Raw genomic sequence first — 26,126 nt, forward strand, 5'->3', positions numbered from 1 at the left:
CTTATGGTAGAGAAATTAACATAAAATTATCTTGCAGACATTCCTGCTGTCAGCATGCCAATTGCACGCTCCCTCAAAACTTGAGACATCTGTGGTATTGTGTTTTGTGACAAACCTGCATATTTAGAGTATCCTTTTATTGTCCCCAGCACAAGGTGCACCTGTGTAATGATCATGCTGTTTAATCAGCTTCTTGATATGCCACTCGTCAGGTGGATGGATTATCTTGGCAAAGGAGAAATGCTCACTAACAGGGATGTAAACAAATTTGTGCACAAAATTTGAAAGAAATAAGCTTTTTGTGCGTATAGAAAATGTCTGGGATCTTTTATTTTAGCTCATGGGACCAACACTTTACATGTTGCGTTTATATTTTTGTTCAGTGTATTTTCAAATACTTTCCTCTAAACAGACTACTATTCGAAAGTATTTTCTAATACTTATTTCCAAATACATTATTTCAAATACCTAACAGACCTGATTCAATTGCATGGGAGTATTTAAATATTTGTATAAATACTATATATTTAATAAATACATGCCACAATTTTCTAAGTGTATTTCCAAATACAGACCAATATTCAATGACTTGTGTTTTCAAATAAAAAATATCAAAATACTTATTTCCAAATGTCTTTGAAAGTAATTGAAATACCCTAAATAGTATTTGAACCCAGGTATGGTCTAGATTACTACTGTTTGTTAACATCATGGTTTATTACAATATTGGACATCTGACTTTTTTATAGGCCCTCAAATACTGACACAGGTATGTTTGGAAATCTATTAATATCTTTCATCACATTGTGTTACTAAGTGACCTCTTCTGGCTGTGAAATTTGAATTTAATGGACCAGTTTCCCAGGCATAGATTAAGCCTATCCTTGGACTAAAAAGCACTTAAAATGGAGAATCTCCATTGAAAACGGCTTAATCTCTGTCCGGAAAAGCAGCCCATTGTGTTTGACTAATTACTGATTCCATTTGATAGGCATCCCCAGATCAGGAAATATCAATGCTGTCTGTGAGAACTTGAAAAGGTAAGGCAAGGTTTTAAAAATATGTTTACAGAATAGTTTTTATGAGTAAAAAGAATTTCAAACATATTTATAAGTAAATGTGTATGGTATATTACTTCATCAAGTCATCAATGCTAAGACAAATGATATGATCCAAGAATATATGACAAACTATTGTACTGCAAAACCCTAGATTAACACTTTAGTTAAAGAGTATAGGCTACAGAGATATTGAGTTTGATTGTATGACTGGTACATTGTACATTTGTTTTTTAGCTTGTAAAAACTTAGTTTGCTGTGTGACTTCAAGATCACCAAATTTTGTATCAATCTGTCAACAGTTGCGCTATCAGACATAAGACAATGGAAATAAGGAACTATTGTAAATCTCTGTTACCCAGTAATGGATTGACCTGGAAACATTTACTTGGATGGATATTTAGTTATTGTACACATGAAACCCAAAAGCCTAGGTAAACACAGCACTTTGATAAAAATGTATAGGCTACAGAGATATTGCGTTTTATTCTATGACTGGTACATTGTAAATTTACAGATTTTTTGCTTGTAGTTTGCTGTGTGACTTCAAGATCACCAAATCTTGAATCAATCTGTCAACAGTTTTACTATCAGACATAAGACATTGGATATAAGGGACTATTGTAAATCTCTGTTACCTAGTAATGGATTGACCTGTAAACATTTACCTGGATGAAGCTCAATTAAAGTTAAATCAAACTACTCCCCAAAGGTACCTGCATGGTGGGGAGAAGAGCCTGATCACTGACTTCAGTCTGGCGTTGTTTGACTTCAGGAGAAGAGAGCACAGCCTGGATGATCTTCAATCTCAGCCTCTCGTGTTGGAAGACATGGAACCAGGTTTATTTATGACTTAATAAACAATAACAACAAAGTATAGATATAAATAATGTAGATGGAACCAGGTTTATCCACACAGCCTTCTAAAGGTGCCAATAGCTTCTATGTAGTTCAACCATTTATGAACAGCTCTAAATTGTTTAACATTCAGTGCAGTTTGTCAGTGCTGTCAGTGTAACCACACATTAATACGTCAGTGAGAAAACCGCCGAAACCAAGGCCTACACTAAACTGGAAGGAGATGATCTGTATCTGATTGATACACTATCTATAAACGTATAGTTAACATTATTGCATCATTTGTCAATACATCGTTGCATATGGCAACAGCATAATGACGATGACTTGAGGAGAGAGGTCAGTCATACCCTGGTCTGTACTCCAGATGACTATGAATGAGGAGAGAGGTCAGTCATACCCTGGTCTGTACTCCAGATGACTACGAATGAGGAGAGAGGTCAGTCATACCCTGGTCTGTACTCCAGATGACTATGAATGAGGAGAGAGGTCAGTCATACCCTGGTCTGTACTCCAGATGACTACGAATGAGGAGAGAGGTCAGTCATACCCTGGTCTGTACTCCAGATGACTATGAATGAGGAGAGGTCAGTCATACCCTGGTCTTTATCTACTCCAGAGCCACTAGGCTGTTGTTGCTCTTCAGGTTCAGAGAGTCAATGGTCTCCTGGCAGACCTGGACCTCTCTCCTCAGGATCCTCTGGGCTTCAGCGCTCGGCTGAGCTTCTAGTCTGACCTTTGACCTCTGCTCCTTCCTTTTTCCTCTGGGACACTCCTCTTCCACCTGGACTACAACCTGTAGTAGAATCACAGGGTACATTAGAGTATTTTGTGTAAAACTGTGACAAAAAAATCCAAATTAAATCCATTTTAATCCCAACTTGTAACACAATATAATATTTTAGTCCTATTAGTTGACTGAGAACGCTCCAGTGAGAAACCTAAAACATAATCGCAGTGTGTGTGAATCTTCCTTCCTTTACCTCCATACGATTTTACTAGATGATGCTCATACAGTATATATTTTGTTATTGTAAAGAGCTTTGCTCTCACAAACAACAATGCAAATGCTTTTCACTCTTCAACCTGGGGTTATGAACACTTCCATGGTGGTTAACACAAAGCGTAGCTAGGCTATATTGGTTCAACAAGTGTGACTTTTTGAGACAACATGGCATGTTTCCAACCACTTACACATTTGGTAGATACATACACTTCTAACAGAAATAATCTTAAATGTTAACCAAATATCCAACAGTAAAAGTATCTATTTACAATGTGTTAATGAGCCTGAAAAGTGACATTGGTACTTTTTCGCTTGGACATTAAACTATTTATCTTAGTTGAAGGAAATTGTACTTTGCTAGAAGTGTAACCAATGCCTTATCTAGCACAGTTCATGAAAATAATAAGCCGAATATGAATTCAAACACAAAAGTATTTAGGCTTTCTAACCATGGGCATGTCTCTTTAAGAGGAAGTGTAGAGTATAAACAAAGTTATCAAATGATCATTATCATGAGTTCCATTCTCCTCCTCCAGCATTATCACAAGTTCCATTCTCCTCCTCAAGCATTATCACAAGTTCCATTCTCCTCCTCAAGCATTATCACGAGTTCCATTCTCCTCCTTCAGCATTATCATGAGTTCCATTCTCCTCCTCCAGCATTATCATGAATTCCATTCTCCTCCTTCGGCATTATCATGAGTTCCATTCTCCTCCTTCAGCATTATCATGAGTTCCATTCTCCTCCTTCAGCATTATCATGAGTTCCACTCTCCTCCTCCAGCATTATCATGAGTTCCACTCTCCTCCTCCAGCATTGTCACGAGTTTCTTATACACATAAACAGGAGAACTGAAAGTAAAGAACTAAAATAACTGAAAGTAGAGGCAGTTCATAGAAAAGTCACATTCACAGTTTATTTGAAAGGACTTTAGGTGTGCTCGATCTAGGCACAATGGAAACAACGGAAGTGTGCCAAAAGTGCAAACACTGCCTGCTGTTATCATGAGCTAAATCATGAGCAGCTGTAGTATTGAAATTATTTGAAATACATATTTGACCCAGGTCTGATTCACATATATAGCTATATAGCCTAATGTACAAATATACACACTCAATGCATACCTTCCTGGACATGGCCTGTAGCTGGAAAAACCTGTTCTTCACTACCTTCCTAGACATGGCCTGTAGCTGGACCAACCGGTCCTTCAGCTGCTGTCTCAACTCATCCTGCTGGCCTTTAGCAGAGATCAGCTCTCCTTCCTTTATGGACAGAGTTCTACACAAGGAACTCACTGTACCTGCAGAGTACAAATACAGTATTGATTGGGATAATATCTATCTACCTATCCAATCCTCTCAGATCTCTGCAAGTACATATGGGGCCAGGGTTAAATTTGGGATTACGGTCTCAACCACCCAGTTTAGGGTTCTAAACCTATGGTTGATAAGTCTGTACACACCAGAAGAGATCACATAATTCTTCCTGGCCTCCTCTAAGTTCTCTCCACTTCTCTCATCTGTTCAGTAAGTGATACTCTGTTGTCTTCCTCCTCACTGTCCACAGCATTATCTGTATATCTGAAGAGCTGTGTTTGAGGCTCAGACTCAGACAAGGCCACCATGCAAGATTAGATCAGTTTTAGGTCTTATACCAGATTGTCACGGATTCTGCCGAGGCTGCTCCTCCTCCTTGCTCGGGCAGGCTTCGGCGTTCGTCGTCCCCGGAGTACTAGCTACTGCCGTTCGATGTTATCGGTGTTTGTTTAGTTTTGTCTGTATTTTTTACACCTGTTCGTCATTATGTTAATTGTTTCCCTTATATTACCCGTCTCTCATCTGTACTTTGTGTGTGATTGTTTTCCCCTTCACGGTTGTCTATTTTGTGAGCGGGTTATTTCCTCCCTGCGTGGAGTTATTTTCTGTGTCCTTTTGGATCCTTTTCGTATTAAAAGTACGTATCCGAGAGTTCTGTGTCCTGCGCCTGACTTCGTTTACCGCATCTCACAGACAGTCGTGACACAGATGGTAACATTACGTGCAGTCTTTACATCAATTTCAAATGTTATCAAATGATTCATTCCTAACTCTGACACTGTTAACTAAGGGTTAACCTCATGCTCTATGTCTTGGTGTTCTGTCTCAGAGTGAGTTGCTTCTCTGTCCAACAGGGCTCCGAACCCTCCACATTCAGGACCCCACCCAGGGCTGGCCTCTCTCAGCCTGTGGAGCTCCTCTTCTAGCCTGGTTATCTGCTGGCTCTTCTCCTGCACCTCCTTCTCCACCTCCCTCAGATTCCTGGCCTCCTCTGACAGACGCACTATCAACTCCGCCTTCAATACAAAGAAGCCCACAGAGAAGTTTGTCAGATGACCAAGGTTACTTCAGTTCCTCATTTTCACTTTTTTTTTTCTATACAATTTAGGCTTTTTATTGGTTTTATTTTAGTTTGACAGGTTTTTATATTTAATTCTAGACGTGTGCTGTGCTCTGTTGGATCTGGTATCAGTTTTAGTTTGAACAGTCTTGTAACCTGAAGTTTCTAGTTTTTACTTTCTTTTTTGTTTCTTTTTCATTTTGTTTTAGTTTCCATTTTAGTCAACCTTGAGGGTTCAAAGGCAGAGGGACAGATGGTACTGTTAAAGTTAGAGCACTGCTGTGGTAATCAGTATATGGCTGTATACCCATCAGACCGTATCAAATGAACAAGTCACAACTTGTTCAGTACATGAGCTGAAATACTCTCACAGAAGTCTGAAATATACAGTGCAGAAAAGTTCCTACTTCCTCCCTGATCTCTGACCACATCCTCATTACCAGAAATGATCAGTTCTGTCAGCTCCTCCTGAAGCACAGAGATCTCTTTGTCTTTCTTCGAACACTCCTCTTCAAACTCTGACAGGCGAGTGATTTCCTCACCTAACATCAGTATGTTCTGCTCCTGTAAAAAGTGGGATTACAATACTACAACTACAGTCACTACCAACCTCTAATATGGTGCACAGCCCACTGAGCCAACCATAGTGCTAACAACCATCAGATCTGGGCTATCAATAAAGTGTCTACATGGATGTTTTGATTTCAGACTGATCCCCACCAATCTGTATAAAATGATGAACCTTCTCATGTAGTAGGGTCATGTACCATGGTACCTTCCCCCCTGTGTCCTCAGACATGGTGGTTCTGGTGAAGTTAGGCTTGTTCTGATGACCTTCTCTGGCTGCCCCTGGGTCCAAGCAGGCTAAACCTGCCATTTCCTTTGGTGGAGCAATTAACCTGCAGGCTTCAGTTGCATGCAAGAAACATTCATTAACATTCACTTTATTCATTAAACCTATAGTTTTCTTTTTACACGAGCTGTTTGTTTTACCTATCCAACACTAAACAAACGTTTATTTCAATGTTTTGTTTTGACGTGTTATTACCTATGGGCATATGCTTTTATTAATGGCAATTGCAAGGGTTACATTTTAAGTATCATCCATTCAATAAGCTAGCAACATGAGTAGTCCTGTCACCTTACACCTGAGGGAGGGGGCAGATTTAGGGATGACTTTGGGATGCTCTGCTGATGCTCTGGCACATGATGGACACTTCTGATTGTCCTCAACTAAAGGCAGATGGACCTTCTCTCTCTGACTGTTGACTGGATTCCTTGTCATTTCGGTCAGTAAACCAAACTATCAACTAAGAGTGATTAAATGTTAAATGAAAAATGTAAGTCACAGTTTATAAACTGGATTCAAAGTGGGGTTCCCACTGGACAACAAAGGTTGAGTTTGACAGTCTGTGATGCTGCTACAGCCCGTTACAATATTATACAACATAGCTGGTAAGTCTGGGTAACTGGTTGTCCTGGGAGTGTGGAGGGGTCCAGCAAGTCCTTCACAGGAGCAGATGTTGGGTCTTGGCTGCACTCATGGATGTGTTTGGCCTACCTGGTGACTCACCTGCTGCTCTCATCATTGTTTACCTTGGAGGGATATCCTGTAGGTGGAAACCACCATCAGGAAATGTTTACTAAATGTATCTTTAGAATGTCAAGAAAGTTCATGTAGCCTATTATTGTAGAAAGCAGTGATAGGAGACTTCTATCTTAATAATAATTTAGATGTTAGACAAAACAGTACTTATGTTAACATTTTACCAAGACAATATGAGAGAAAAAAAGTAAATGGGACAGTTTCATTTTTAAATCATATAGTTTACAATATCTATGGTTATTACATAGAAGGTTTTAACATTCCATCTCAATGAATATAGTTTTTCTTTGAGACTGCCACCATAGAGATGAAACACGTTCTGTCTCTATGGCTGCTAATGTCATAGAGTGGTTGTTACATAGAAATATAATGAATTGCCAGGGTTAGAGGTTCCAAGTCCGTTATATTCATTCTATTTATATGGGTTGTTAGCCTACCACAGAGATCCTATTAAATGATGTAAATTTAAACAAAGGCGTTTGAGGGACACAATCAGAATGAATGAGAATGAACATGCTTTGCATCATGCTAAGAAAAAGCCCTTAGCGTGCATGCCTTCCTGCTTCATTGCAGCATTATTGTTTGTATGTAGTTTAAATTACATGAAAACAATGGGGATTACGGAAACAAATTCATCAAATTAAATTGCAGGCTAAATGTTCTTTAAAAACAAACACGTTTATTTTTTAAGAAATCACACATTTAATATGGATTCACAATGGGGCTAATATCCACTCAGAATAAACATCCCTTTTGATAACCTTTATGGGTATTTAAATAAAATATTAGCTTCAAGCCTGTCCGGTTATCCTACAGACACAGCGCATTGTGACATGGTACTTGAAGGGTTAATAATTTGGTACTCTGTTTAGATTGAGCACATCTAAACGAAATCTACACTTTGTCATGACGACATAAACAGATGGATGTGTTCCAGTCAAGTATGGCCATACCATCTATTGTCTGATTTGGCGATCTGGAGTGTAGGTCATTGTATTAAAAGCGTTATGATAATGTGATAGTGTGTGATCCCATATCTCCAGTGAAAATAATGATATAGCTATGAAGCGTTCCAACACGATTTCCTGATTTTCACAGGCGAACAATTTACAAGTGAAATCATGGGGAAATGTTTTATTTTACCGACTGATACAACATAGGCTTTCACCAAATTGACAGGAGTTTCATGATTTTAGCCCTGCCTCCACATCTCGCAAACGTTATTTGGAAAGTGAAAGTACAATAGTCAAAATGCGAACCAAGGCAGGGTAAGATATGGATTATTTGATTATATATAGAAATAGCCAACTTAACATATTCAGTGCAGTAACTGAAATAATAATGACATCTTTTGATCTTGATAAATGACTGTATTTGTAATTTGACGACAAGGCTGTTCTCTCCCTTTTTTTCTTCAATGTCTGTTTTTCCTCTGGTGACTCAACTGCCTTCTGATTTGAAAGTGCGCTGCTCAACTCAGTCGATCTTTCCCTGTTTTTGAAAAATGAAAAGCTTTGGCCTTGTCATTCTTAGAGAAAAATAATTAAAAGCTTACTTGTTTGTAACAACAAAACAGAGAAAACAATATAGCGAACGTCAGCAGTCCTGACTTGGACCGGACGTAGGTCTTCTCCATGAATTATGTTGGCTTGCTGCCAGGGCGAATTGGCCGTCTGACAATTATTCTGGGAAAAGGCAGATAGCACGGACCATTTTTTATTATATAGGGCTGGTCGAAAATTTAAAAAATGCAATAATGATTTTTTTCTACAAATAAACATGGCCGACGGCTCATCGGCCTCTTTTTCTACGACTTTAGTGACATTTCTCTGTTGTCACAATAATCAATATTGAGCATTTGGCTGACCAGTAGGCAACGGCCGTCCCCCTACCGAGATGGGCCGGCCCGGTTTTCTGATAGGCTGAGCTGAAGTGGCGCAAATTCACATTCAAAGTCAAACGGGTATCAAAGAGAGAAATACCTGCTGCCTGCTGGTTCTGCTGGTCCGAGTGCTGTGTCTGTGAGAAATGACAGACCAGCTGCTGCTGCATAACTAATCAGTAGGATGGGCATTTGATTTCTATATGCGGGCCCGTTTTTCACGCGACCTCCTGTGTTCACGCGCTTGCGAATTTTGATAATGTGTGTTATAATAAAGACCATAGGCAGCTCTTGAGTTTCAAGTTTGGGGAAGCTTACAATTTATTTCTACATATCTCAAATCAAATTGTATTTGTCACATGTGCCGAGTACAACAGGTGTAGACCTTACAGTGAAATGCTTACTTACAAGCCCTTAACCAACAATGCAGTTTTAAGAAAAATAAGTGTTAACTGCGTGCCAGTTATGATTATTTTTATATGCATGTTTTCGTTTCTCAAAAGTATTGTCACGTGGTTAATCATAAAACTGAATAAAAATAATAAAAATCAAAAAGTTAAAATTCAACTAAAGCCTTTGCCATATGGACACATTCAAATCAAGCTTTATTTATACAGCAAATATCAGTCATGGAAAGCAACGCAATGTTCTTCACATGAAAAAAATTATGAAGACAATGAAAATAAAAATTATTTACTAAACAACAAACATAAGAGGATAAAAAACCTAAAATAATAACAATAAAAACTGAACGTCTAAAAAGCACCCTAAGAAAAAGCAAAGCTAAAAACGTGTGTTTTAAGATCTCTTTTAAATATGTCTACAGTTTCGGCCCCCCTCAGGTTCTCTGGCAGGCTATTCCAGAGGCTGGGGGCATAATAACTATAAGCTGACTCTCAATGCCTCTTGGTCCTAGGCTTTGGGATAGTTAAAAGGCCATTTTTTTTATGCAATAAAAGTAGAGTTACAATTACATGAAAACAATGGGGATTACGGAAACAAATTCATCAAATTAAATTGCAGGCTAAATGTTCTTTAAAAACAAACACATTTTTTAAAAAGAAATCACACATTTAATATGGATTCACAATGGGGCTAATATCCACTCAGAATAAACATCCCTTCTGATAACCTTTATGGGTATTTAAATAAAATATTAGCTTAAAGCCTGTCCGGTTATCCTACAGACACAGCGCATTGTGACATGGTACTTGAAGGAGAATTGGATGTTAATAATTTGGTACTCTGTTTAGATTGAGCACATCTAAACGAAATCTACACTTTGTCATGACGACATAAACAGATGGATGTGTTCCAGACAAGTATGGCCATACCATCTATTATCTGATTTGGCGATCTGGAGTGTAGGTCATTGTATTAAAAGCGTTATGATAATGTGATAGTGTGTGATCCCATATCTCCAGTGACAATAATGATATAGCTATGAAGCGTTCCAACACGATTTCCTGATTTTCACAGGCGAACAATTTACAAGTGAAATCATGGGGAAATGTTTTATTTTACCGACTGATACAACATAGGCTTTCACCAAATTGACAGGAGTTTCATGATTTTTAATTCTGGGGTGGAATATCCTTTTAAATTATATAGCGTCTTATCAGTAGCCCTGCCTCCACGTCTCGCAAACGTTATTTGCAAAGTGAAAGTACAATAGTCAAAATGCGAACCAAGGCAGGGTAAGATATGGATTATTTGATTATATATAGAAATAGCCAACTTAACATATTCAGTGCAGTAACTAAAATAATAATGACATCTTTTGATCTTGATAAATGACTGTATTTGTAATTTGAAGACAAGGCTGTTCTCTCCCTGTTTTCTTCAATGTCTGTTTTTCCTCTGGTGACTCAACTGCCTTCTGATTTGAAAGTGCGCTGCTCAACTCAGTCAATTTTTCCCTGTTTTTGAAAAATGAAAAGCTTTGGCCTTGTCGTTTTCAAGAAAAATAATTAAAAGCTTAATTGTTTGTAACAACAAAACAGAGAAAATAATATAGCGAACGTCAGCAGCCCTGACTTGAACCGGACGTAGGTCTTCTCCATTAATTATTTTGGCTTGCTGCCAGGGTGAATTGGCCGTCTGACAATTATTCTGGGAAAAGGCAGAAAGGACGGACCATTTTTTATTAGATAGGGCTGGTCGAACATTTAAAAAATGCAATAATGAATTTTTTCTACAAATAAACATGGCCGGCGGCTCATCGGCCTCTTTTTCTACGACTTTAGTGACATTTCTCTGTTGTCACAATAATCAATATTGAGCATTTGGCTGACCAGTAGGCAACGGCCGTTCCCCTACCGAGATGGGCCGGCCCGGTTTTCTGATTGGCTGAGCTGAAGTGGCGCAAATTCACATTCAAAGTCAAACGGGTATCAAAGAGAGTGATAAATACCTGCTGCCTGCTGGTTCTGCTGGTCCGAGTGCTGTGTCTGTGAGAAATGACAGACCAGCTGCTGCTGCAGAACTAAATCAGTAGGATGGGCATTTGATTTCTATATGCTGGCCCGTTTTTTTCACGGGACCTCCTGTGTGCACGCACTTGCGAATTTTGATCATGTGTGTTATAATAAAGACCATACATTACCAAATCTTCCACCTTGAAGCTTGCATGTACACACACACACACACACACACACACAAACCTACACATACACACTCCCTATCCTTGAGAACAAAGAAAATCAACCAGGAAAACCCCATTGAATCAGCACCTACCACACGTGCCTTTTTCTGTAATGATATATGTAAATATGCTCATACAACACACACACACGCGCGCACACACTCTCTTATTGTGCCTTTTATGACTTAAAAGTCCTTGCCTGGGTCCCCATCCCAATTATGTGACACAGTGAATCAATTTTCCAGGCGTTCTGAGATCTGTGCCCATATTCTTAAAGCGTCTGAGTAGGAGTGCTGATGTAAGATAAGTTGTGTAAGATGGGAGAACTGATCCTAGATCAGCACTCATACACTGAAATGCTTTATATATACACACACACACACACACACACACACACACACACACACACACACACACACACACAGGCCCTGATAAGCAGTTGAGGCTGCTGAGAGGAGGACGGCTCATAGTAATGGCTGGAATGGAATAAATGGAATGGTGTCAAATGCATCAAACACGTGGTTGCAATGTGTTTGATGCCATTCCATTCTCACCATTCCACTATTTTGAGCCGTCCAATCCTAATATGTTTAGTGTGGCTGCCTGAAATATGACCTGGAACGCCACCAGATTCTCACCGTATGTCGCCCCCTGGTGGTCATGTGATGTCACAGCAGGCATATGCAGGGCAAAGTTATGAGACAACAGCTCTTCAGATCATGTAATTCGGCTCTTGTAATTATTGTTATTGAATCCAGTTGTTATTGTTTGAAATGATGTGCTTATTTAATTATTCTTATAAAGCAGAAATGACTTGTGAATAAAGCTAGATTTTTAAACATTTTCCCCATGTAATTTAAATGTAATGCCACTCCCGAGTGGCGCAGTGGTCTAAGGCGCTGCATCACAGTGCTAGCTGTGCCACTAGAGATCCTGGTTCGAATCCAGGCTCTGTCGTAGCCGGCCGTGACCGGGAGACCCATAGGGCTGCGCACAATTGGCCCAGCGTCGTCCAGGGTAGGGGAGGGAATGGCCGGCACGGATGTAGCTCAGTTGGTAGAGCATGGCGTTTGCAACGCAAGGGTTGTGGGTTCGATTCCCAGTATGAAAAATTAAAAAATAATGTATGCACTCACTAACTGTAAGTCGCTCTGGATAAGAGCGTCTGCTAAATGACGTAAATGTAAATAGGCAGCTCTTGAGTTTCAAGTTTGGGGAAGCTTACAATTTATTTCTACATATCTCAAATCAAATTGTATTTGTCACATGCGCCGAATACAACAGGTGTAGACCTTACAGTGAAATGCTTACTTACAGCCCTTAACCAACAATGCAGTTTTAAGAAAAATAAGTGTTAACTGCGTGCCAGTTATGATTATTTTTATATGCACGTTTTCGTTTCTCAAAAGTATTGTCACGTGGTTAATCATAAAACTGAATAAAAATAATAAAAATCAAAAAGTTAAAATTCAACAAAAGCCTTTGCCATATGGACACATTCAAATCAAATCAAGCTTTATTTATACAGCAAATGTTAGTCATGGAATGCAACGCAATGTTCTTCACAGGAAAAAAATTATAAAGACAATGAAAATAAAAAATAATTTACTAAACAACAAACATAAGAGGATAAAAAAAACTAAAATAATAACAATAAAAACTGAACGTCTAAAAAGCACCCTAAGAAAAAGCAAAGCTAAAAACGTACGTTTTAAGATCTCTTTTAAATATGTCTACAGTTTCGGCCCCCCTCAGGTTCTCTGGTAGGCTATTCCAGAGGCTGGGGGCATAATAACTATAAACTGACTCTCAATGCCTCTTGGTCCTAGGCTTTGGGATAGTTAAAAGGCCTTTTTTTTAATGCAATAAAAGTAGAGTTACAATTACATGAAAACAATGGGGATTACGGAAACAAATTCATCAAATTAAATTGCAGGCTAAATGTTCTTTAAAAACAAACACATTTATTTTTTAAGAAATCACACATTTAATATGGATTCACAATGGGGCTAATATCCACTCAGAATAAACATCCCTTCTGATAACCTTTATGGGTATTTAAATAAAATATTAGCTTAAAGCCTGTCCGGTTATCCTACAGACACAGCGCATTGTGACATGGTACTTGAAGGGTTAATAATTTGGTACTCTGTTTAGATTGAGCACATCTAAACGAAATCTACACTTTGTCATGACGATATAAACAGATGGATGTGTTCCAGACAAGTATGGCCATACCATCTATTGTCTGATTTGGCAATCTGGAGTGTAGGTCATTGTATTAAAAGCGTTATGATAATGTGATTGTGTGTGATCCCATATCTCCAGTGAAAATAATGATATAGCTATGAAGCGTTCCAACACGATTTCCTGATTTTCACAGGCGAACAATTTACAAGTGAAATCATGGGGAAATGTTTTATTTTACCGACTGATACAACATAGGCTTTCACCAAATTGACAGGAGTTTCATGATTTTTAATTCTGGGGTGGAATATCCTTTTAAATTATATAGCGTCTTATCAGTAGCCCTGCCTCCACGTCTCGCAAACGTTATTTGCAAAGTGAAAGTACAATAGTCAAAATGCGAACCAAGGCAGGGTAAGATATGGATTATTTGATTATATATAGAAATAGCCAACTTAACATATTCAGTGCAGTAACTGAAATAATAATGACATCTTTTGATCTTGATAAATGACTGTATTTGTAATTTGAAGACAAGGCTGTTCTCTCCCTGTTTTCTTCAATGTCTGTTTTTCCTCTGGTGACTCAACTGCCTTCTGATTTTAAAGTGCGCTGCTCAACTCAGTCGATTTTTCCCTGTTTTTGAAAAATGAAAAGCTTTGGCCTTGTCGTTTTCAAGAAAAATAATTAAAAGCTTACTTGTTTGTAACAACAAAACAGAGAAAATAATATAGCGAACGTCAGCAGCCCTGACTTGAACCGGACGTAGGTCTTCTCCATGAATTATGTTGGCTTGCTGCCAGGGCGAATTGGCCGTCTGACAATTATTCTGGGAAAAGGCAGAAAGGACGGACCATTTTTTATTATATAGGGCTGGTCGAAAATTTAAAAAATGCAATAATGAATTTTTTCTACAAATAAACATGGCCGGCGGCTCATCGGCCTGTTTTTCTACGACTTTAGTGACATTTCTCTGTTGTCATAATAATCAATATTGAGCATTTGGCTGACCAGTAGGCAACGGCCGTTCCCCTACCGAGATGGGCCGGCCCGGTTTTCTGATAGGCTGAGCTGAAGTGGCGCAAATTCACATTCAAAGTCAAACGGGTATCAAAGAGAGTGATAAATACCTGCTGCCTGCTGGTTCTGCTGGTCCGAGTGCTGTGTCTGTGAGAAATGACAGACCAGCTGCTGCTGCATAACTAATCAGTAGGATGGGCATTTGATTTCTATATGCGGGCCCGTTTTTCACGCGACCTCCTGTGTTCACGCGCTTGCGAATTTTGATAATGTGTGTTATAATAAAGACCATAGGCAGCTCTTGAGTTTCAAGTTTGGGGAAGCTTACAATGTATTTCTACATATCTCAAATCAAATTGTATTTGTCACATGCGCCGAATACAACAGGTGTAGACCTTACAGTGAAATGCTTACTTACAAGCCCTTAACCAACAATGCAGTTTTAAGAAAAATAAGTGTTAACTGCGTGCCAGTTATGATTATTTTTATATGCACGTTTTCGTTTCTCAAAAGTATTGTCACGTGGTTAATCATAAAACTGAATAAAAATAATAAAAATCAAAAAGTTAAAATTCAACTAAAGCCTTTGCCATATGGACACATTCAAATCAAATCAAGCTTTATTTATAAAGCAAATGTCAGTCATGGAATGCAACGCAATGTTCTTAACAGGAAAAAAATTATGAAGACAATGAAAATAAAAATAATTTACTAAACAACAAACATAAGAGGATAAAAAACCTAAAATAATAACAATAAAAACTGAACGTCTAAAAAGCACCCTAAGAAAAAGCAAAGCTAAAAACGTATCTTTTAAGATCTCTTTTAAATATGTCTACAGTTTCGGCCCCCCTCAGGTTCTCTGGCAGGCTATTCCAGAGGCTGGGGGCATAATAACTATAAGCTGACTCTCAATGCCTCTTGGTCCTAGGCTTTGGGATAGTTAAAAGGCCAGTGCCAGAGGACCTGAGGGACCTACTGGGTACATAACTTAAAAGCATGTCTGACATGTGTTGGGGTGCACAATCGTGGATTGATTTAAAAACCAATAGAATAATCTTAAAATGAATTCTAAAACTCACAGGTAGCCAGTGAGAGACCTTAAAACCGGTGTAATTTGTATTTATTATTGGTTCCTGCCAAGGCAGCAGCTACTCTTCCTGGGGTCCAGCAAAATTAAGGCAGTATATATATATATATATATACAGTGGGGAGAACAAGTATTTGATACACTGCCGATTTTGCAGGTTTTCCTACTTACAAAGCATGTAGAGGTCTGTAATTTTTATCATAGGTACACTTCAACTGTGAGAGACGGAATCTAAAACAAAAATCCAGAAAATCACATTATATGATTTTTAAGTAATTAATTTGCAGTGTATGCAATATTTAAGCAGAATATAATTTAGCTATTCTTACTATACAGTACATGTACTAAAATACATTAAGTCTACAGGTCAGTTCATCTCGATACTTCAAAACTCCTAAGAACTTCATAAATCCAGTGTGTGGGTCTTCCAGTGAGTTGGAGAGGATTGAGGAACCATGGAACAGTTTGAAACCTTGATATGGACTGTAAGTGAAACGTTTCTGATTTGCACATTTTGTGGCTTGGCATGTTTAAAAAACAAATTATCAATGTAAATATTTCCTCTATGAAATATAAATCAGAGTTATTATTAGCCTACTAGTTCTGTCTATTTTACTGAAAATTGTTGAAAAATGTGGTGGAGAGAGGTACATTTCACTAACAATTATTTACTGCATTTTCAGATAACAGGTTATCTTGGGTTTGGTGTCATCTTTAAATGTAATGTATGCTGATGGTGATGTTTTATTTCTTCTCTATTTGCAGATACCTATCACTTTTATACTTCTAAACATTGAACCCTGTTTCACATATGATCCAGCCATCTATAAAATAGGCGATAGAGATTGCAGAATGTGTAGGCCTGGTAAGGACCTTGTGTATTATTATTTACATTTACATTTACATTTACAAATGTATTATTATGAGGGGTTACTTATAATAATAACTATAATAATACCAACATTTAATTATTTTCTGGTTTTCTTTTCAACAGGATATCATGTAAATAGTCATTGTACTAAATCTACAATCACCTCCTGTGTGCCCTGTATTGACTCCACATTCCTTGATGAGCCCAGTGGTAAAACAACATGCAACAACTGTACCACATGTGGTCCAGGTGAGAATTATATCAGCTGTTGTTTTAATGAAATACAACAGGCTTTACATTTAGCTTCAGATACCAAGTGACATGTTTTCTCCATAGGTTTGGGTTTGAAGGTAAAGCAGCCATGTAGACCTTCATCAGACACTGTCTGTGGGACACTGGAGGGGTTCTACTGTCTAGACCCAACTAAGGATGGTTGTAGAGCAGCCCAGAGACACAGCAGCTGTAAACCTGGTCAATACATCAGCCACACAGGTTGGTCTTCTGTCTCACTCATTATACTAATTGTGTTGTCATAATTCAATTGAGTCAAGTTGTTAACTTCAGTGTGAATAATCACTAACAGTTAATGGAATTAAAGAAGTGGGGGGAAAAACCGAATGCAAATTTTTCATTAACGTTTCAACATGTATTTGTGCAGGAACAACATCTACAGATACTGTGTGTGCTGACTGCACTGGTGATACCTATTCAAATGGATCATTTACATCCTGCCAGCCACACACAGAGTAAGTAAATTGTTATTTCCCTCAAAATATAAACTAAATACTACAATAATATGCTCACATAGGAATGTAAAACTGAAAGTTTGGTGACCAAATTGTCAGTTACCAGTGGTCTGTTTCTCTTATTATAGATGTGATACCTTGAAGCTTCAGCGAATTAAACCTGGAACTCATTCATCCAACTCTGAATGCGGACCACAGACCTCCCTTCCCATAGCTGCAATAATATCTCCTGTTGTGGTGGTGGTGGTGGTACTAGCTGTGATACCAGTGACGACAGTAGCTATTAGAAGAAGAAAAAAACCATATCCTGTATCTGGTGAGATTATTTTGGTGAATTGTACAGTTTCATTTATTGTTTTAATTGCCCAGATGAACAAGTGAGAAATATCCAGCACTAAATCAAATCAAATGTTATTTGTCACATGCGCCGAATACACCGAGTGTAGACTTGCTTGCTTACGAGCCCTTCCAAACGATGCAGTTTGGTAACACACAAGAATAAAATACAGAAGAATGGAGCTATATACGGCAGTACCAGTAAAGTTCCCGTGTGGCTCAGTTGGTAGAGCATGGCAACGTCAGGATTGTGGGTTTGATTCACACGGGGGAACAGTATGAAAAATGTATGCACTCTGGAAAAGAGCGTCTGCTAAATGACTAAAATAAATAAATATAAATACTAGAGCACACAAGATTAATGAAATACGCAAGAATGTTTTGAAAATCATGACAATGCCATACAGTGTATGTTATCGATTTCTACATTAGTTTTTGTCTCAATGTTAATTCTTGTACCTTTCCAGATAGGCCTTTTCAAGAGACACAAAGTCCTACAGAGGTATGTTAATGAGTAACCCCCACAGTATTTTCTATCATACTCAATGTGGTAAGGAGATGGCTGACAGGAATTTATATTACCCCAACGGTTTTTTATGTTTTATTGAGTTTAGGTTTCTTTTTACTAGGTATCAGACACAGAGGGAACATCAATGCTGTTTGTGGGAACAAGAACAGGTAATGAATCATAACTTATCAGAATCATATGCTTGAGTTCATGAATTTCAGCCTGATTTGAACTAAAAATATTTATGATTTATTACTTGACTTCTTATTAATATTATGCTTACCAGATTCAACCCTCCAGGACATTCATCAGAGCAATCCAGTCTGTGTGGTTCATTGGCTTGAAAACTAGACTAGGCAGTAGGGCCCAATTTCTGTACACTACACGGTAAATGTGATCTAGACTCAATTTTTAAATAAATGTTGGAGGCTGGCATATTTGTTTTGTGGTGTACAGATAAAAAAAGACCATGACCTTAATAGATGGCCTGAAACCCTCAAATGTAACAAACAGATGATCCTACAACATCCCCATGGACCTTGTGGAACTTGTGCTTCTGGTGATGGTGTACTGTAGCTTCTGTTGACACAAACTGTCAAAGGACCTGCGAATAATATGGCCTGGACACTGGTATGGAAACATGGACTCCCCTTACATGTTGTGTGACCATGGATTTGTATAATCCCATTCACCACAGAGTAAACCACAAGGTACAATGGTGCAAAGTGTAAGCGATGTCCAGTGTGTGACCCATGATGCATACCAATGGAGCAAAGGTTTTATATAGCATATTATGTAATTCATAGTGGCGTATTGTATTGCACTTTTTTGATTCCATGGGTTTATAATGTCCCCTCTTGGGATTAATAAGTAGCGGGTCTGCTATAAAATATAATTATGTTCAAGTGTTCCAATGACCTTAGCTACATTGTAAAAAAAATAAAAATATGAAAGCAAATTGATTGAAGCAAAATGTGAAAACTGCAAGGGTGTTATTTCACTCAGATGTGTATTTTAGAGTAAATTCAATGCCAATGGGACCAAATCAATTCTGAAATTCCAAACGAGGAAGATATTCGAAACCCTTAAAAGTGCATCTTTCCTTCCTAATTTAAGAAATGTAAAATTATATTTGTGGATTCATTTGCTTCTACCTTGATGCCTTTCATGAAGGTTTTCGATTTGCTTATTTTTTTCAGTAATTCGAAAACCTTCATAAAAGGCATTGGGTAAAGGTAAATTAAAACACCCAATACAAATATAATTTTACATACATTTTACATGAATTTGACAATCTTGATGCCCATTCAAAAAGGCAGTCACTAGTTACCACAGCCACGAATTCAAACTCCGCCCATTTCTACAATTTATCTTAAAATGTTAATTCAAGCCTAACCTTAAATTAAGACCAAATTGCTAATTTGTTTTAAATCATTTTTACGAAATAGCCCATTATGACTCTGTGGCTGTGTTAACTAGTGGAAATCCTTCAAAAACAGTACGGGACTTTCATTTCACGGTCATTTTTTTTATTTTTTATTTTATTTAACCTTTATTTAACCAGGTAAGCCAGTTGAGAACAAGTTCTCATTTACAACTGCGACCTGGCCAAGATAAAGCAAAGCAGTGTGATAAAAACAACACAGAGTTACATATGGGGTAAAACAAAACATAGTCAAAAATACAACAGAAAATATATATACACAGTGTGTGCAAATGTAGTAAGTTATGGAGGTAAGGCAATAAATAGGCCATAGTGTAAAATAGTTACAATTTCGTATTAACACTGGAATGATACAGTGGGGAAAAAAGTATTGTGTCAGCCATCAATTGTGCAAGTTCTCCCACTTAAAAAGATGAGAGAGGCCTGTAATTTTCATCATAGGTACACGTCAACTATGACAGACAAATTGAGATTTTTTTTCTCCAGAAAATCACATTGTAGGATTTTTAATGAATTTATTTGCAAATTATGGTGGAAAATAAGTATTTGGTGACCTACAAACAAGCAAGATTTCTGGCTCTCACAGACCTGTAACTTCTTCTTTAAGAGGCTCCTCTGTCCTCCACTCGTTACCTGTATTAATGGCACCTGTTTGAACTTGTTATCAGTATAAAAGACACCTGTCCACAACCTCAAACAGTCACACTCCAAACTCCACTATGGCCAAGACCAAAGAGCTGTCAAAGGACACCAGAAACAAAATTGTAGACCTGCACCAGGCTGGGAAGACTGAATCTGCAATAGGTAAGCAGCTTGGTTTGAAGAAATCAACTGTGGGAGCAATTATTAGGAAATGGAAGACATACAAGACCACTGATAATCTCCCTCGATCTGGGGCTCCACGCAAGATCTCACCCCGTGGGGTCAAAATGATCACAAGAACGGTGAGCAAAAATCCCAGAACCACACGGGGGACCTAGTGAATGACCTGCAGAGAGCTGGGACCAAAGTAACAAAGCCTACCATCAGTAACACACTACGCCGCCAGGGACTCAAATCCTGCAGTGTCAGACGTGTCCCCCTGCTTAAGCCAGTACATGTCCAGGCCCGTCTGAAGTTTGCTAGAGTGCATTTGGATGATCCAGAAGAGGATTGGGAGAATGTCATATGGTCAGATGAAACCAAAATAGAACTTTTTGGTAAAAACTCAACTTGTCGTGTTTGGAGGACAAAGAATGCTGAGTTGCATCCAAAGAACACCATACCTACTGTGAAGCATGGGGGTGGAAACATCATGCTTTGGGGCTGTTTTTCTGCAAAGGGACCAGGACGACTGATCCGTGTAAAGGAAAGAATGAATGGGGCCATGTATCGTGAGATTTTGAGTGAAAACCTCCTTCCATCAGCAAGGGCATTGAAGATGAAACGTGGCTGGGTCTTTCAGCATGACAATGATCCCAAACACACCGCCCGGGCAACGAAGGAGTGGCTTCGTAAGAAGCATTTCAAGGTCCTGGAGTGGCCTAGCCAGTCTCCAGATCTCAACCCCATAGAAAATCTTTGGAGGGAGTTGAAAGTCCGTGTTGCCCAGCGACAGCCCCAAAACATCACTGCTCTAGAGGAGATCTGCATGGAGGAATGGGCCAAAATACCAGCAACAGTGTGTGAAAACCTTGTGAAGACTTACAGAAAACGTTTGACCTGTGTCATTGCCAACAAAGGGTATATAACAAAGTATTGAGAAACTTTGGTTATTGACGAAATACTTATTTTCCACCATAATTTGCAAATAAATTCATGATTTTCTGGATTTTTTTTTCTAATTTTGTCTGTCATAGTTGACGTGTACCTATGATGAAAATTACAGGCCTCTCTCATCTTTTTAAGTGGGAGAACTTGCACAATTGGTGGCTGACTAAATACTTTTTTCCCCCACTGTATACACAAATCATTTTACAAGTGACTGGGATTGCACAATAAAGTCGGGGTCTTATTTCCATTGTGGTTCCTATATTTGCTGCAGCATATGCTACAGTAATACAAGGACTAAATGTGCGTCTAATTTACACATCTCCATCTGGCTTTCAGGGGTCACCTTATTTTTTAATTGTAAAGATTTGTATTTATTTATTTGCTGTAGAGTAGTGGACGCCAGCAGTCCGTCATAGTAATTTTCTCTCTCCATCAATTCCATTCAAATGGCATCCAAAATAGATAATCCTGTTCAAAATTGATATATATAGATCATCAATTTAATTTAGCCAATGATAATGTCTTAACCGAATTAAACAAAACAGATTTTGCATATTGAAACTGGTTTTGATTAATAAATAGGCTTACAATAATAAATGATATACAATAATAATTATGATAAAACAAATAATTATGAATAAATATAAGTTCCAAAATTGCATCCTACCTGAATAGGGAGTTATACAGTGGGGAAAAAAAGTATTTAGTCAGCCACCAATTGTGAAAGTTCTCCCACTTAAAAATATGAGAGAGGCCTGTAATTTTCATCATAGGTACACGTCAACTATGACAGACAAATTGAGAAAAAAATATCTAGAAAATCACATTGTAGGATTTTTAATGAATTTATTTGCAAATGATGGTGGAAAATAAGTATTTGGTCACCTACAAACAAGCAAGATTTCTGGCTCTCACAGACCTATAACTTCTTCTTTAAGAGGCTCATCTGTCCTCCACTCATTACCTGTATTAATGGCACCTGTTTGAACTTGTTATCAGTATAAAAGACACCTGTCCACAACCTCAAACAGTCACACTCCAAACTCCACTATGGCCAAGACCAAAGAGCTGTCAAAGGACACCAGAAACAAAATTGTAGACCTGCACCAGGCTGGGAAGACTGAATCTGCAATAGGTAAGCAGCTTGGTTTGAAGAAATCAACAGTGGGAGCAATTATTAGGAAATGGAAGACTTACAAGACCACTGATATACTCCCTCGATCTGGGGCTCCACGCAACATCTTACCCCGTGGGGTCAAAATGATCACAAGAACGGTGAGTAAAAATCCCAGAACCACACGTGGGGACCTAGTGAATGACCTACAGAGAGCTGGGACCAAAGTAACAAAGCCTACCATCAGTAACACACTACGCCGCCAGGGACTCAAATCCTGCAGTGCCAGACGTGTCCCCCTTCTTAAGCCAGTACATGTCCAGGCCCGTCTGAAGTTTGCTAGAGTGCATTTGGATGATCCAGAAGAGGATTGGGAGAATGTCATATGGTCAGATGAAACCAAAATATAACTTTTTGGTCAAAACTCAAAGAATGCTGAGTTGCATCCAAAGAACACCATACCTACTGTGAAGCATGGGGGGTGGAAACATCATGCTTTGGGGCTGTTTTTCTGCAAAGGGACCAGGACGACTGATCCATGTAAAGGAAAGAATGAATGGGGCCATGTATCGTGAGATTTTGAGTGAAAACCTCCTTCCATCAGCAAGGGCATTGAAGATGAAACGTGGCTGGGTCTTTCAGCATGACAATGATCCCAAACACACCGCCCGGGCAACGAAGGAGTGGCTTCGTAAGAAGCATTTCAAGGTCCTGGAGTGGCCTAGCCAGTCTCCAGATCTCAACCCCATAGAAAATCTTTGGAGGGAGTTGAAAGTCCGTGTTGCCCAGCGACAGCCCCAAAACATCACTGCTCTAGAGGAGATCTGCATGGAGGAATGGGCCAAAAAAACAGCAACAGTGTGTGAAAACCTTGTGAAGACTTACAGAAATCGTTTGACCTGTGTCATTGCCAACAAAGGGTATATAACAAAGTATTGAGAAACATTTGCAAATAAATTCATAAAAAATCCTACAATGTGATTTTCTGGATTTTTTTTTCTAATTTTGTCTGTCATAGTTGACGTGTACCCATGGGCGGTGTGTTCAATAGGGCGATATGGGCGACGCACTGCCAAACGGGAAAAGGAAGGGATTTTTTTTCTAATCAATTATATCATGGCAACAGTAGTTCAGTGTTCACGTCTGATCTGCCAGCCACTAAATGTCCAATCAGGCTAAAGTCGTGCTTCAAATGTCCCCGCCCGTTTTGGGGCGATTTCAGTCAGGTTGAAAATCGCCCAGAAGTCTCTCATAGCCTCTAATGTAAAATATTTTTTTCAAATTTCTGAGCTTTCAATACATTCTCTATGGGTGTCTGAGGGCTTGCACTTACGCGCTTTCGTCATACGTAACGTAACGTAACCATGAACGGCAGACAGCAACGCTTGGACAGCGACTGGTGTAACCGACATGCACCATCTTTCAGAAAAGATTAAGAAAAATGAGCTGTCAAAGACCCACATTGATAGCTGTTTGAGATTGTCTGCTTTGGTGAGAGTGAATATTGCCACTCAACTGGATGAGGGATACAGGCTAGCTGTCCGCCGCCACAACGATGAGGTTAGCAACAGCAGAGTCGTGAACACTGTCTACGAGAATCGAGACGACCTCATAGAATGTTTTGAAGCCATCCGGACGGGTTCATTGGGTTCATTTGACCAGCCCACCGTACCAGAAGCTACAGAATAAGGACATCGATGCTGTCTTTATCAAACGTGCCCTCGACAGCTTCGCAAGCAGTGTGCAGGCCATAAGGTAAGATAAAGATTAAACAATATCATTCGATCTTTCTCAAAGCAGAGCTTTATTTGAAAATGTATGCATGAAAGGAGACTGCATTTGTGTTTGAAATTACATTATTGTCATTATATATGGCCAGTGGTGTAATCTATCTTATTTTATATACTATGTGTACTGTACAGTGGTGCTCATAAGTGTATGAACACATTCTAAAGCTGACTAAAAAGAGGAATAAAAAAATCATCTTTTGGAAATTGATCTTAATGACTTAATTAAAAAAGTTGGAAAATCCAACCTTTAAGGACACCAATTTTATTTTCTTTTTTATTCCTCTTTTTAGTCAACTTTAGCATGGGATCATAAGCTTATGAGCACCACTGTATACTGTGCTGAACATCCAGGCTATGTGAGACACAAAGGCTAACTTAAACACTAAAGACTTTATGCATCCCTGCCCATTTTAAGTGGAACTGAAGTATTTGTACTATACATGGATACATTGCATATACCTGTGCATCACATAGACAACAATACTGTACAAAGCCAACAAACACATTGGTCTGTTTGCCTTCAGGGACTCCTCTCAACAGCAGCTGCAAGAAGCAACAGGAGCCAAAAGACCCAGAACAGCTTTGAGAGAAGAGGAGAAGCAGAGGCTGTCTGAAGAGGTCTGCAACACCATCCTGGATCACACCAAAGAAAGGTTCTCTTTCTCTGGCCACCTTGTGAGTGCTACCTTACTGCAAGCAGACATGTTTGAAAGGTACTGCCATTCAAAAAAATAAAAAATCTGTTCATGTTCATTTTTACAAATCTATACAATTGGCCAGAATATGGTTGTTCATATTTACAAATCTATACAATTGGCCAGAATATGGTTGTTCATTTTTACAAAGCCATACATATTGTTTATGCAGTGTTGAGGAATGTGAAAGAACACCCTTGATTATTTTTACTGTGATAACTTATTTTGCTTTTGTAAGCCAACACTTTTGAGATCAGTCAATAAATGCTTCTGGTATTGACTTATATGCTGCCCCTGTCTTCATGTTGTTGCTGGACATATCTTTTTAAAAATGTGTGTAGGTCACCTAAATCATCAGAAAAATTGCCCCTCCTGAGAATTTTTTCAGGAGCCGCCACTGCGTGTACCTATGATGAAAATTACAGGCCTCTCTCATCTTTTTAAGTGGGAGAACTTGCACAATTGGTGGCTAACTAAATACTTTTTTTCCCCACTGTACAGTAGCCTGCATTTGGTCTTGCCAACGTTCTTCTCATCTTTCACTACAATATTAAAACCTACATTCAATTCCCCTTGGAGGCTTTTCACTATAGGCAAACTGTTTTTACTCTAACTTTTGTTTTACATCAATGAAAAAGGCCTCCATCTTCACTACAATTGTATTTATTGGCTTTTCACTTTTTATCGTCCAAAAGACGCAATTACCGGCTAAGGGAAACCCTGGCGCATTTTCACATCAGAGTTGTGTTTCTATCAAATTGACTTGTTGCAGATCAAAGTCTGTGCGTAAACACGTAGTGCATATAAAATAACTTTTGTGGTTAAATTCCCATGTAAATTCCCAGTTAAATGGGTTTCCATGGCAGTCCTCTGTAGCTCAGTTGGTAGAGCATGGCGCTTGCAACGCCAGGGTTGTGGGTTTGTTTCCCATGGGGGGCCAGTATGAAAATGTATGCACTCACTATAAGTCGCTCTGGATAAGAGCGTCTGCTAAATGACTAAAATGTGAAATGTTCAACTCCAGTTCAATGTAACATCAATAGGTTTAGGCTCAGTGGCGGTCGTGGCCGTTTAAGATGAGGGAGGATGATTCTTTTCTTTATGAGCATGGCCTTATTTCTATTACAGCATATTGGATGACT

The 26,126-nt window shown here is 38.7% G+C and overlaps 1 protein-coding gene across 1 annotated transcript in view; it reads left to right on the forward strand.

Moving 5' to 3' along the window:
- The window catches only part of LOC121560230 (tumor necrosis factor receptor superfamily member 14-like), a 35,899-nt gene extending 16,724 nt beyond the window's left edge, over positions 1-19,175 (forward strand). Inside the window, exons 2-10 of the mRNA XM_041873248.2 lie at positions 16,095-16,213; positions 16,494-16,593; positions 16,723-16,848; positions 16,936-17,091; positions 17,258-17,345; positions 17,474-17,661; positions 18,149-18,183; positions 18,311-18,359; positions 18,476-19,175. Coding sequence (XP_041729182.1) covers positions 16,184-16,213; positions 16,494-16,593; positions 16,723-16,848; positions 16,936-17,091; positions 17,258-17,345; positions 17,474-17,661; positions 18,149-18,183; positions 18,311-18,359; positions 18,476-18,540 — 837 coding nt within the window. The 5' untranslated portion in view covers positions 16,095-16,183 and the 3' untranslated portion in view covers positions 18,541-19,175. The remainder of the gene's footprint in view (positions 1-16,094; positions 16,214-16,493; positions 16,594-16,722; positions 16,849-16,935; positions 17,092-17,257; positions 17,346-17,473; positions 17,662-18,148; positions 18,184-18,310; positions 18,360-18,475) is intronic.
- Positions 19,176-26,126: the final 6,951 nt, after the last annotated feature.

Source organism: Coregonus clupeaformis, chromosome 24, assembly GCF_020615455.1.
Source record: "Coregonus clupeaformis isolate EN_2021a chromosome 24, ASM2061545v1, whole genome shotgun sequence".
Taxonomy (NCBI): Eukaryota; Metazoa; Chordata; class Actinopteri; order Salmoniformes; family Salmonidae; genus Coregonus; species Coregonus clupeaformis.